The 12,147-nt window shown below is 44.8% G+C and overlaps 2 protein-coding genes across 6 annotated transcripts in view; both read right to left on the bottom strand.

Moving 5' to 3' along the window:
• Nucleotides 1–12,147, bottom strand: part of LOC131822047 (conserved oligomeric Golgi complex subunit 2-like) — a 502,532-nt gene that overhangs the window by 457,123 nt on the left and 33,262 nt on the right. The window lies entirely within an intron of this gene.
• On the bottom strand, nt 3,660–9,271 carry LOC131822045 (conserved oligomeric Golgi complex subunit 2-like). 5 transcript variants are annotated; one of them, XM_059158432.1, is made up of 3 exons: nt 6,809–7,223; nt 5,665–5,978; nt 3,660–4,167 (listed from the first exon to the last, which is right to left on the bottom strand). In XM_059158432.1, the coding sequence occupies exons 1-3, from the start codon at nt 6,998–7,000 to the stop codon at nt 4,164–4,166; spliced, it is 510 nt and encodes a 169-aa protein (XP_059014415.1). In that variant the 5' UTR covers nt 7,001–7,223; the 3' UTR covers nt 3,660–4,163. The 5 variants fall into 5 exon arrangements, 4 of the variants coding, with proteins under 4 accessions (XP_059014415.1, XP_059014417.1, XP_059014416.1 ...); XM_059158434.1 differs by having other exon boundaries at nt 5,799–5,978; XR_009350062.1 differs by lacking the exon at nt 3,660–4,167 and adding an exon at nt 9,165–9,271 and having other exon boundaries at nt 4,681–5,978; nt 6,809–6,917.

Below are 12,147 nucleotides of genomic sequence, written 5' to 3'. Positions count from 1 at the left end.
GGTGTGAGGCAGGACTCCCGTTTCATTATTTGCATGTGGCTGCTTGGGAGTAAAATACTGTTCTTACCCCCATTGAATTGTTTGGCACCCTTGTCAAACATTAGTTGACTGTAATTTATTTTCCTTTTTTTTTTTCCCCATTCAGGCATTTCATGTGCCATGTATATTATATTTCTACGAAAAAGGAATCCCAGGATTTTCCCTCCTGCCTGGTCTTCCTTCTTCATGGTGCATGATGCCAGAAAAATTTTTCCATGCAGTGAAACCAAACTGAGGGGATGGAAATATTCTGGCACTTTTCTAGATCTTTCAGTTATACAAGTCTAGGGCTGATCATGCCACACTTGTTTAACTTGCCCGTGAGGCTCACAGCAGTTTTCCCAGCTCTGTGGTCAATAATTTCAAATTTGCCAATGTACTCATGCTTCGTCATCACAGTGAGGAAATGGGACGATGACTTTGGTGCAGGGCCTCCTAAGAACCTGGCCTTCGCCTCCCCTTTCAGCAGTGTTAATGTTCTTGAGGGCATCTGTGGGACATTTGTTCACACTGTTACTGCAGCACGAAAAGATGGCAGAAAAGCTTTTTTCCCTTTTATTAATATTTGGTCTTGTTCTCCTTCCCTTTCTCATAACCGAATGCGTATTTCCCCTCCGTCATTTGAAAACTGCATACTGTTCACCAGCTGTTTTCCCCAGAACGAGACCTTGTGTATCAAGAATCCTTATTTCACAGTTATTATACACAATCTTAAAGATTTATGACTGTCCTCTTATTTTACACATGCATACACACGAAGCACTAAATACGGACTTTATCTGAATGGCTAAATGTTGGCCAAGACAGAAGCCAGTTGTAGTGGGAACTTCTAGGATAAAGATATAGTCTGAAGTTTTTGTTCTTTAAATAAAGCCTTCATGGGGCGCCTGGGAGGCTCAGTGGGCTAAAGCCTCTTGCCTTCAGCCCAGGTCATGATCCCAAGGTCCTGGGATCAAGCCCCGCATTGGGTTATCTGTTCAGTGGGGAGCCTTCTTCCCCCTCTCTCTGCCTGCCTCTCTGCCTATTTGTGATCTCTGTCTTTCAAATAAATAAAATCTTAAAAAAAAAAAGGTCTTCATATTTTATTAAAAATTTTAGGTGTCCAAATTCAAAAGGTTAACAATATAGTACAATAATAATAATAATAATATCATCTAATAATAATATAATAATTTCTCCTGCATAGTCACTGCTGCACACTAGTAAAATGAGATGTTTCTTTTCTTTTCTATTTTAAAGATTTAATTTATTTTATATATTTGACAGACAGAGATCACAAGTAGGCAGAGAGGCAGACAGAGAGAGAAGGAGGGAAGTGGGCTCCCCGCTGAGCAAAGAGCCCGACGTGGGGCTTGATCCGAAGAGCCTGAGATGACCCGAGCCAAAGGCAGAAGCTTAACCCACCCAGGCGCCCCGAGATGTTTATTTTCATTTGGGATTATGGAGGGGCAATGTGTTTTTGGCTCTCCTGCTGAAGTAGGGACTCCTATCAGTATTGTCTCCACATTTTTCCCTAATAGTAGCTCTGGAAGATGAAGACGTCCCTCCATCTCCCAGACATGAGGGTTTGACCAGAACATGGGATGGTATAAGCTCATTGACATAGTCTCATGAACTAAGCCCTGGTTTATCAGCCACAGTCATTCTCCAAGTATTTTCAGGAGTAAACTTCAGGTGTTGCCCTTACTCTAATTTTTCTTTCTGAGATTTCTGACTGCAATCGCTACTTCCTGCAGTCACTCGAGGAGAAACGAGGCATGTGGCAGCGCAACAGTGTGTTTTTCTTTCAAGATGAGAGAATCACTCTTGATTTCTATATGCATCTCAGATTTTCATATACGAACATGGATTTTGGTGTCTACCCTGAGGAGATGATACGTACGGTGTGAGGCACACCTGTATTCTCATGACACGTCACCTGGGTTACCCAGAACTTTCTGGGCCCGGCAGAAAGGCAGAAACCCGGGTGAATTCCTCATTGTTCCAGCAGGCTGTCAGCCCTCAAAGGCCTTCTGGATGTGTTTGTGCATCGCAGTGTCTGCTGTATAAGATACAGAAAGAGCACAGTAGTTCAGGGGGAAAATATTTAGGAACACATTTTCCAGGAGGAACCAGGATTCAGTTTGGGTGACTCTTGATCATTTTTCATCTTCTGACGACTGAAAGTGGTAGTTAGTCTACAGTCATGGTTTTAACATGCATTTCGAATGTAATGTTAGTTTCCATCAACATAAAACTATAAGAACTGTCTTCCTAAAGGGCATTCGTGTAAGGCCCGTTATTTTCCAGCTTGATTAATGAAAACAAAATTTTTCTGTAATGCTTTCTTCCTACTCTGTATTAGTTTTCAGGACTGGATTGAAAGTGATTTATTGTGGATAGGGTTATACCTGCTCGTGGAATTTTTTTCTGTTCCTGGGTTTTTAAAGGCGGCAGAGTTGACTTTCTGATTTTAATTCATCTTCACTAGATGAAGAATTCACAAATAGGACTTTTTCTTGAAATAATCATAGCCTGGGGGCGCTTGGGTGGGTCAGGTCATGATCTCAGGGTCCTGGGATCGAGTCCCACATCGGGCTTCCTGCTCAGTGGGGAGCCTGCTTCACTCTTTGCCTCCCCCTCTGCTTATGCTTTCTCTAATAAGTAAATAAATTAATAACCTAAAAAAAAAGAAGTTGTATTTGACTGGAGCTTCATGTGGAGTGACAGATCAACAGAAAGACAAAGGGATATGAGACAGGAAGCAATGAAGGAAAACACAGAGGCGCACAGTACAGACAGATGTTCCTCAGCTTATGACGGCCTCGGCTTCTAATAAACCCATTGTTCAGCTGGAAATCTCTTTAGTTGAAAATGCATGGAAAACACCTAAGCGACTGAACATCAGAGCTTAGCCCCGCCAACCTTAAATGTGTTGAGAACACTTACAGTATTGCACAGTTGGGCAAAATCCTCTAACACAAAGCCTATTCCACAATAAAGTGTCTGGTATCTCATGTAACTTACTGAACACTGCACTGAAAGCCAGAATAGGACGGTTGACCCTTGTGATCACGTGGTTTGCCTGGGGGCTGTGCTCACTGCCCCTGCCCAGCATTACAAAAGAGGACCCTACTGTAGATCGCCAGCCTGGGAAAAGATCCAAACTAAATGCATATCACTTCTGCACTATTATAAAAAGTCAAAAAACCATAAACTGAACCAAGGTGAAGTCAGGGATCTTCTGTACCAGGTGTGTTAGGGAAGGTCAAGCGCTCCTCTCTGGCCAGGAACCATAGTGGTATGGGGGAAAGTTCCACAGTAGAAAGTTCTACAGCAGAGAACCACTAGGACTCAAGCACCAAGGGTCACAGGTTGCGCCAGGAAGACTGGATGCTCCTCTGTGGGCGATGAGAAGCCATGAGCGACTCAGAAAGGCTGCAGAGCTCTGGGCAGGTGGGACAGCTGAGGGCTGCAATGAAGAGGGACAGGTGGAGCTGGGAGACCAGGTGGGGAGAGCCCGCTACCCTCGAACAAAAGGCGACAAAGGTCTGGACTGGGATGACGGAGATGGTGGAAGGTAATGGGATATTCATGAAACAGAACATGGCTTTCCATGGAAATGAAATAAGAGAGGGAGGGAAAACCGAACATGACTTTAATTGCCATCAGTATAAAACGTGTTGAATTAAAATGAATTGGTATTTCTAGACCGATGATGACATCACAATAATGGAAGGAAACCAATTTTGATTTTGAACCTGGTTAAGGAGAAAGTATAGAAAAGAGAAAAGCAGAGGCTCTGGAGTCACACAAATGTCACCGTTGAGATTCGTCCCCACTCTTCATTCCCTTTCCCTGTAAACCCAGGCAAGCGACACCTGCCTCACAGCACTGGTAACAAATAGGGAAGAGCACACGTTCCCGGGTCAGACAGGACAGCCAGGGATCAGCGGCACATGAGGAGGTGACAGGTGGTCACTAAACTTAGCTCAGGTGCATACACAGCAGTTTACGTCACCTTGAGATGGCTCCTTCTGTGACCTCTCAAAGAAGGCGGCAGTGGTGAGGAACGAACTCCAGGAGCTTATTAGCATACATGATCTTCAGGCCGTCCGGATGAGACTCAACGATCTGCTCTACAATCACCTAGCAGAAGGAAGAGCGTTTTATTTTTATTTATTTATTTATTTGTTTCTTTGTGTTTTTGTTTGTTTTTAAAGCACCTACAAGAGAAGTATGAACTATACACTACAGAGAAAAGAATCGAGTAAACCTTAAAAATGCACTTCGTCCTTCCTCCTCCCCACTCAGTATGCTTTCTAAACAGGAGGTAAGTAACAATGGCACAAAAATCTAGGTCCAGGGATTTGGGAATACTGCTCCAACCCGGGGGGACACAGAGGCTGAGGGACAGAGACTGGCCTGAAGCTAAAACATCACACACACTCATCTGCTTCCCTTCTGAGCTTAAAAGCGAAATACTGTATCTGCAGACAACAGCTCTGTACCATCTTCACTCTGGCCTTATCCTCTACCGTCTCCAGAACAGGGAAAGGGCTGAGATGGAAAGTGATGGAAGAAAACACATCTTATTTTGCTTTAGTATTTTATTTTTTTGGTGAGGCTGAGTTGCAGGAGGTGAATGACAAGCATACAAACTTAAAATACAAACGTGGCCACAGTTCATTTAACGACACGGAAGCATAAAGTACTTCCCTAATTTAGCATATTAGATTCAGTTCAATGAAAAGGGCATAAATTAAATACCTAAAATATTTTCATTTAGTGACAAAGAATAATGTGATCTTTTTCACCCCCACAGAGAGAGCTATGAACTATAATAGGATACATACAAAGAACTGACAGATCATTTTCTTTTAGTAGTCCTAATGAAGCTGAGAAGATTACTGAAATTAATCCTTCAATTTCACTTCTATCACTGGGATACTGTCCCGTTTTAAAACTGGAAGCCTTTCATCCTGAAGTCATGGTGGGTAGCTTTATACTTACCGGACAGAAAGAACACTCGCACTGGCAGGTGACTGGAAGAAAGCCCTCAAACACTGAGACTGGCTTCATGACTTCTGTCAGCCTAAACTAGATGAAACCGACGCTGATTGCTGGCGGCCTCACACGGTGCAGCCCATACTCCGGCCGCTCAGAGGCAAGATACACTGACTCCCTGTATTTAACTGTATCCTCATAGGTCAAGAACACTGGGTAACCAAGTTCTGGACTTAAGGTACTACCCTGCTAACTCGCCCTTAAAAGCCCTTTATCTTTGAATATTCCCTCCCTCCCACCTTCCTAGCCTGGCAAACTCCCCCATGGTCTTCAAGACTTAGGCCACATCAATTCTGCGAAGATGCCTCCCCTCACGGACTTTCCCTGAGCACAGAGCTGTCTTCCACCTCCTCCAGTGGGCATGGGCGCCTTGGTGGGGTCACGCTTTTCGGCAACTTCATTGACGTATAACTTAGGGAAATGGAAATTGACCTGAAAATGTTCTGATCCGTACCTTCTTCCTAGGCAAGTCCCTCACCCCTACTAAATTAAGATGATCCCTGAGCTATGGCATCACTGGAAGAGACCAGAGCGCATGCCTGATTCCTGGCATGCTGATGGGCACCAAGCGGGACCAACCTTTTCTTACAACCAGAAGAGCAGGAACTAGGAGCATCTTCAAGGAAGAGCCCTGAGCTCTCTCGCACCCAGTCAAGAAACGAAGCCAGATTAGATGCTCTGTGTTTGCGGAATGAGGTGCATGGGGCACAAACCTCATCCATGTACGGTTTCACCAGTACTTGACCGACTAACGCCTCTGCATCCCGTGTCTTGTCAATTGTAGCGTAAGTCCGGAGGCAGTGCCATATGATGTCCACATTGGAAGTCTGAAGCCCTTCTAGCAGCAGGCCTCCCAGGGACTGCTGCAGCATGGCCGTAATGTGGGCTATACGCTGCAAGAACAGAGAGACCAGGAAAGAAGGTCCAGGCACAACAGTTTCTAAAAGCTCAAATATATGTGTATAATTCATATACATATGTGTTATACATATAAAGCGAGCCTCTAATTCTACCAGAATATATGTAAGATTAAAATCCCAACATTTCCTAGAGAATAAGAATCAATCTCTTCTCCCCATGATCGCTTTCTTTCTTTCTTTCTTTCTCTCTTTCTTTTTTTTGTTTAAGGTTTTTATTTATTTATTTGTCGAGAGAGAGCACAAGCACACAAGGAGGCACAGGCAGAAAGAGAAGCAGGCTTCCTGCCAAGCAAGGAGCCCAGGGTGGGACTCAATCCCAGGACCCTGGGATCATGACCTAAGCCAGAGGCAGTGGCTTAACGGACTGAGCCACTGAGGCGTCCCCTCCCTATGATTTCTTTGAAAGTAAGTCGGCTTCATCAAAGTGAAGTTTAGACAATTACTGAACGACAAAAAGTTATTTGCCTCTTAAGCTACGGAGTAAATCTGACAAACGTGCATTTAAACCCAGTCAAAGGCTTTGGATAAATGAACTCTGACTACATCATATGATGTGTCAAGTTACATGAAATTCAGAATTAATTTTACTTGCACAGTTTGGAGACTACGCTTGTGTCTTTACACAAAATCTATCTAGCGTGACATAATGGAAGCAGGGTCCCAAGCAAGAGACACTGAAAAAAAATTCAAAGCTAGCTTCAAAATCCTGTAGAGTAGCAATTATCAGGGGGCAATGCTAGGTCAAACCAAAATCATCCAGGAAATTCGCAAACAGCAAATTGAAAATCGAAACCAACACTTACTGGTCTTACTTTGTCCAGAAGAGGCAGGCCTTTGCTCTGAACAGCATGAAACTGTAACTGGTTAAATTCTGTGGCAATTCTCTCCAAAATCTCTCTAGTCCAGAGAGGGCTAGTAGAGACAATTAGAGAAGTGTAATTCCCAAAGTTAAAACCTGCCACCCCCACCGCCCCCCATGCCACCTGCACCTGCATGCCATCAATTTTCAGGACAAACTGTCTGTGCAGCAGGCCCCAGGTGCGAGGGGTGAGGAGCGGGGAGGTCGTAGAAGCCACTGACTCAGCCTGGCCCAGGCCACAGGGCCCAGGCAAGGGGATGGAGCTATTTTAGGTCAGTGTGGGTACAACTGCATGTTTCCACCACGTTCCTCGGGCTCTCCCATTCGTGCCCTTCTTCTCCCTTCTTTTCCCATTCTCTAACCCCTCCTCTCTCTTTCCCTGTCCTACCGTTCATACCCGCATCCCCCTCTTCTTCTCCGCCTGCCTCATTCTCCCTCCCAAGTACCTCCCCAGTACTAACTACTGCTGTCTCCTCAATCAGCTAAAACTGACCGCCTAGCAGCAACCTGGGAAATCGCTCAGAGCAGTGGACTCCAAGTTTACATTTACCCAACGGCAGAAAGAGCAAGCTCGGTGCTCCGGGAGCTGGTGAGAAATCACTCGCAGTGCATCTGCCATCAAGTGGACTGGATACACTTCCCTCTTGCCCCCCACATTAGAAAGCGTCAACCCCATTCAAAAAGAAGCTGAACAGTGAAAGAAAAAAAACAAAACAAAACACAACAAAGGCCCCAAAGCCCCTGCTGGGCTCTATGAGGCATCCCACATCTGAGGATGGGCAGTCAGGTAGTGAGGAAACACACTGTAAGGAAACCCAAAATGTCTGGAGACCTGCCACGGTGTGCCCCGTCCCAGAGCATCAGAACTGTTGTGGAGGGAAGGCAAGCGCTCGGCAGGACCAACGCTGAAGCCTAATCCCAACCTCTACTGATTGATCCCATGCGCATTTCCTATTTATCCTTATCTCAGCATTTCTGGGCCTGGCAGAGCATGATGGATTTGCCGTGCGCTGACGCTGCTCTGGCTTTCCTGACTCTAGAGCTCAGAGCTGCTCTTCTGGAGAAAAAAGTCCTCCAAGGTAATTCTGAGCAAGAAAGCGCACAATGTCTGTTTATCAAGGACAGTGTTGCAAAGGGACAGGATTGTAGACACAGAGCTCACCGAGGTGTTTCTATCCGAGGAGCACAGCAGCAACAGCAAAGACGGGAAGAACACTGGAGGGCCAGCTCCCCAGGGGCCGAACGTGGACATGGCTGGAGGGGCTGCAGGCGCTGCCAAGGGCCGCAGCGAAGCAGAGCCGCTGGAGACACACGGGCTGCAGAAGGGCCGCGTACAGACTGTCTGCTAAGTGTGGACGAACGGGGGCAGAAGCACGAGTGCTACGGGCCAGAGACACAAGCACAGTGGAGGCTGACCACTTAGTTGAATGCCTTGATGTGAAAGGGGGCAGACACCTAGGACCAGAGAATCGCTTCCTTTGGGATGTGTCCGTTCTTAATGTCCATCATGAGACATGTGGAGCATATGGTCTCTCAAGTTCCTTCCAAATCTAAAACCTTAATTCCTAAAATTTAGAAACCTAACTCCGCCTGCAGGGGGAGGGACTGTTAGCCTCACACAACAGAGCACGCAGGGCACCAGGCGAACTTGACGCAGGCAGCCCAGCTGGCATGTGCAGGACCAGCCCGGGCTACTCCCACTGCAGCACTGTGCGTCTCACGGTGCTGACAGGACCTAACTACTCATTTTCTGAGTCACTCATCTACCCTGGCTGACTGAAAATTCACACCAGGAAGGGAACAAGACAATCACAGTATAACAAAGAGAGCCATCATCTTTTTCCTATTTCATTAGCTTTTTCTTTCCTGTTTGTAAATTTCAACTGGATGTGTCCTATACTGTTTCATAATAATATAATGCTGGTGCAAAATACATCAATGGTAATACTCTGGGCATGTCTAGGAAAAAAAAAATGAGATGGAGAAAAACCAAGATGAATGGTAGGTATGCCTTAAAGATCAACAGGACTTTGCTAGTCCTCAGGGAAGGTGATTCCAAATATACTTTTCCACTGCAAGCATAAGGACGTGTTGGAACTGTGGTCTATAACCAAAGGGTTTATAGGAACGTGTTATAGATTTCACCATTTCATGCTCTCCACTCTCCTGGAGCTACATTCTAGCCACAAACCTGGATTTTCTTCTTGTTCATAAATGAATTCTAACTAAGCTGTCCCCACCTAATTAGACTGGATGTGAAGTATTAATTTATGTGCTACTTAGTTAAAAAAAATGCTTACCTGCTTGCTTCTAGTGCAGAGGTTTCTTTAGAACTTTGTGAATTTAAGATTTTTTCAATCTTTTCAACTGATCAAATAACTTGTATAAGCCTCAACACACACATCAATAAAAATAAAAATTAAGCAAACAAAAAACGTCACCATCTTTACTCTTAATCATCTTTATTTCCCATGCTAAATGCAGGAAAATATAAGACCAAAAGTTAACTTCAAATATATAGGGCATGCTATATTTTGAATATTTCTATGAAACACAGAATTCTCAAGAATTCAAATCTTAGTTCTAGAATAAGCATACTTCCATATTCTATTGCAAGTTTATAGAGAAAAAAAAAAAACCTGACTTTGCTTTCTCATATTCTATACTCTTATTTCTTCTTTTCCCCATCCTGAATCTTTCTATGGGCATTTCTTTCCTATTTTTTTTTAAAAAGACTTGTTTATTTGAGAGAGAGGGAAACTGCATGTGCACATGCAGGGGAGGGGCAGAGGGAGAGAGAGAATCTCAAGCAGATATCCTGCTGAGCACAGAGCTCAATGCAGGGCTCAATCTCATGACCCTGAGATCATGACCTGAGCCAAAATCAAGAGTCGGACGTTTAACCAACTGAGCCACCAGGCACCCCTCCATTTGTTTTCTTATGGCCCTTTATTCATGTTTTAACTTTGGCTTCCGATCATACTGACCCTCTCAGTTTACATGTGCATATACCTATATACCCAAGCACCAAATCATTAAAGACCTTTTACACTACAAATATTATCAAAGAGGTTGAGGAACATTATGAAAACTCTCATCCTAAAAGAACAAAAAATACAAAGTCATCCATTCAATAAATAGTTACTGAACACCGCTGGGAGCTCGACATTCATTCCGACGGGGGGTGGGGGAGGAGGGGGGACACGAGAAAATAAAGCAAGAAATACACCCTGCTCTCATAAAGCTTACTGTTTTGTCTGGAAGCGCATGACAAGCATTCTTTGGATAAAAGCTGTGAGGAGATCCAGAGGCGAATTAAATAGAAGGTCCCTCAAACAGGCTTTCTCCCCACTGAGATTTTAACAAATATGCTAATAATACACATAGAAAACATTGTACAGAGCAGCAGGCGAGAGTCAGAAGCCCAGACTCCCAATGCCCGCTGTGCCCCTACATCGTTATGATCATGAATGACATCGGGGACACTTGAAACTGGAGATAGCACAAAGGGGCACACTCCCGGGGTGAGTCCTCAGATGTACAGAGCCGTTGCCTGTCTCACACACCTGAAACTAAGCCAACACCACATGCTAACTACTGGGAATCGAAAAAATTAAAGTGAACACCAGAACATAAAGAACACAGGATCAGAAAATAACAACAAACCTATGGCAGAATCCTGAGTTTGCTTTGGAAAGCCCACTTCTCCCCTAGTCTCTAATATAGGCCTATTTTCTTTACAGGGCCGCTGACAATTTATACAGTCGTTAACTGTCAAGCGCTGCACCGACAACAGTTATCACTGTTTCTTGTTCTGGAAAAAGTGGGTGATCTTGAGATCGTGTGGGTACCTCTAAAATTCTGTCTTATTATTTCAGGTAGATAACGTGACATAATGCATAAAATGCACATGCGTGAGAGCTTTGAAAAAAAGCTGAATAGTGCTGACAAGTTCGCAGAGACAAGAGGAGAAGGCTTCAACTGGCATGCAGCATAAGAAAACTACTGGAGGGTACGTTTTTCTTCCTTATGTCCTCTTGTTTACACATTCGTTCATCTACTGCCCGAATTCCTTAACTGAGAGATGACCTGAGACTCTTTAAAAGAATAATAAAGAAAACGTATTACAGACATTGTTTTGTCACATTATCAAGTTCCTACATCTCATTCAATTCCACAGAACTTAATACCTGTGCACCAGTACTATGCAGATATTGACAAAAAAAAAAAAGATATACCAGACACAGTTACTGTTGAGGGGACTCATGATCTGGGGGCATAATGACACGAAGGCAGGGTCGCATGGCCAGAAGAAGAATGACACATATACAGTGAAAGTTATGGGGATGAGGGGGCTTAGAATGGAGAACAGATAATATGAAGCAAAGTACAGGAGAGTCTGGAAATGCGACGGGGCTCGAATTGGACTCTGAAAGCCATGTGTACACAGATGCCATGTGGGGAGGGGATGGGGAGCAGATATAAGTGCAGACACACTCAGGGGCAGGGGCAGACAGGCACACAGCCATGTGCACTGCAGGCTTCCTTCTGGAGAGAAGCAGAAATAGGAATGGAGGGCCAACTTCACTGAGATGAGGTCTTTAGATTCTGCATATTTTGGAGAACGGGAGAATGTCAAAGCACTGATGCATGATGATGAAATGTGGGTATGGAAATACCAGGAATCAAGAATGAAGAACAGAAGACCAGAAAAAGGCAGAGCGCAGAGGTGGAGAAACATGTCCAGAAGCTATTGAATAAAGAGATAATTAGGAAATAGGGCCAAAACAAAGGTTAACAGAAACAACTAGAATGAAGTAGGCATATCACAAAAATTCCACAGGAAGGTGAATTAATTCACTCCATCAACATTATGAAACACCTCCTGGACGTCAGTATTGTGGCACCTCACAGGGATACAATGAAGACAGATATAGTCGTATCCCTCAGTGGTCTGAGAATCTCACAGAACAGCTTCAGAGTTGGGACCACAAAGGCAGGTCAGGCCTGTGGCTGAGCAGGACCAAAGTGGCCATAAAGACAGGCCATGGAAAAGGGAGGGGATACGGTGATGGCAGGGGGTGAGGCGGGACGGGAGCCTGTGTGAGTAGAGCAAATCTGCCTCCGGGGAGGGGGTTCTAGAGAAGAGTGGGAGGCCAAAGGAAGGCTAGGCTTGGGAAACAACACCACTATGAGGCCCTGGGAGGAAGAGGCACACCAAGGAGGCAGTGGGAGAGCCCCACAGCGGCTGGTGTGGAATCCAACAGCGGACCACGAAAATCC

Source organism: Mustela lutreola, chromosome X (genome assembly GCF_030435805.1).
Source record: "Mustela lutreola isolate mMusLut2 chromosome X, mMusLut2.pri, whole genome shotgun sequence".
Lineage (NCBI taxonomy): Eukaryota > Metazoa > Chordata > Mammalia > Carnivora > Mustelidae > Mustela > Mustela lutreola.
This window is presented reverse-complemented; position numbering and strand designations above follow the sequence as displayed.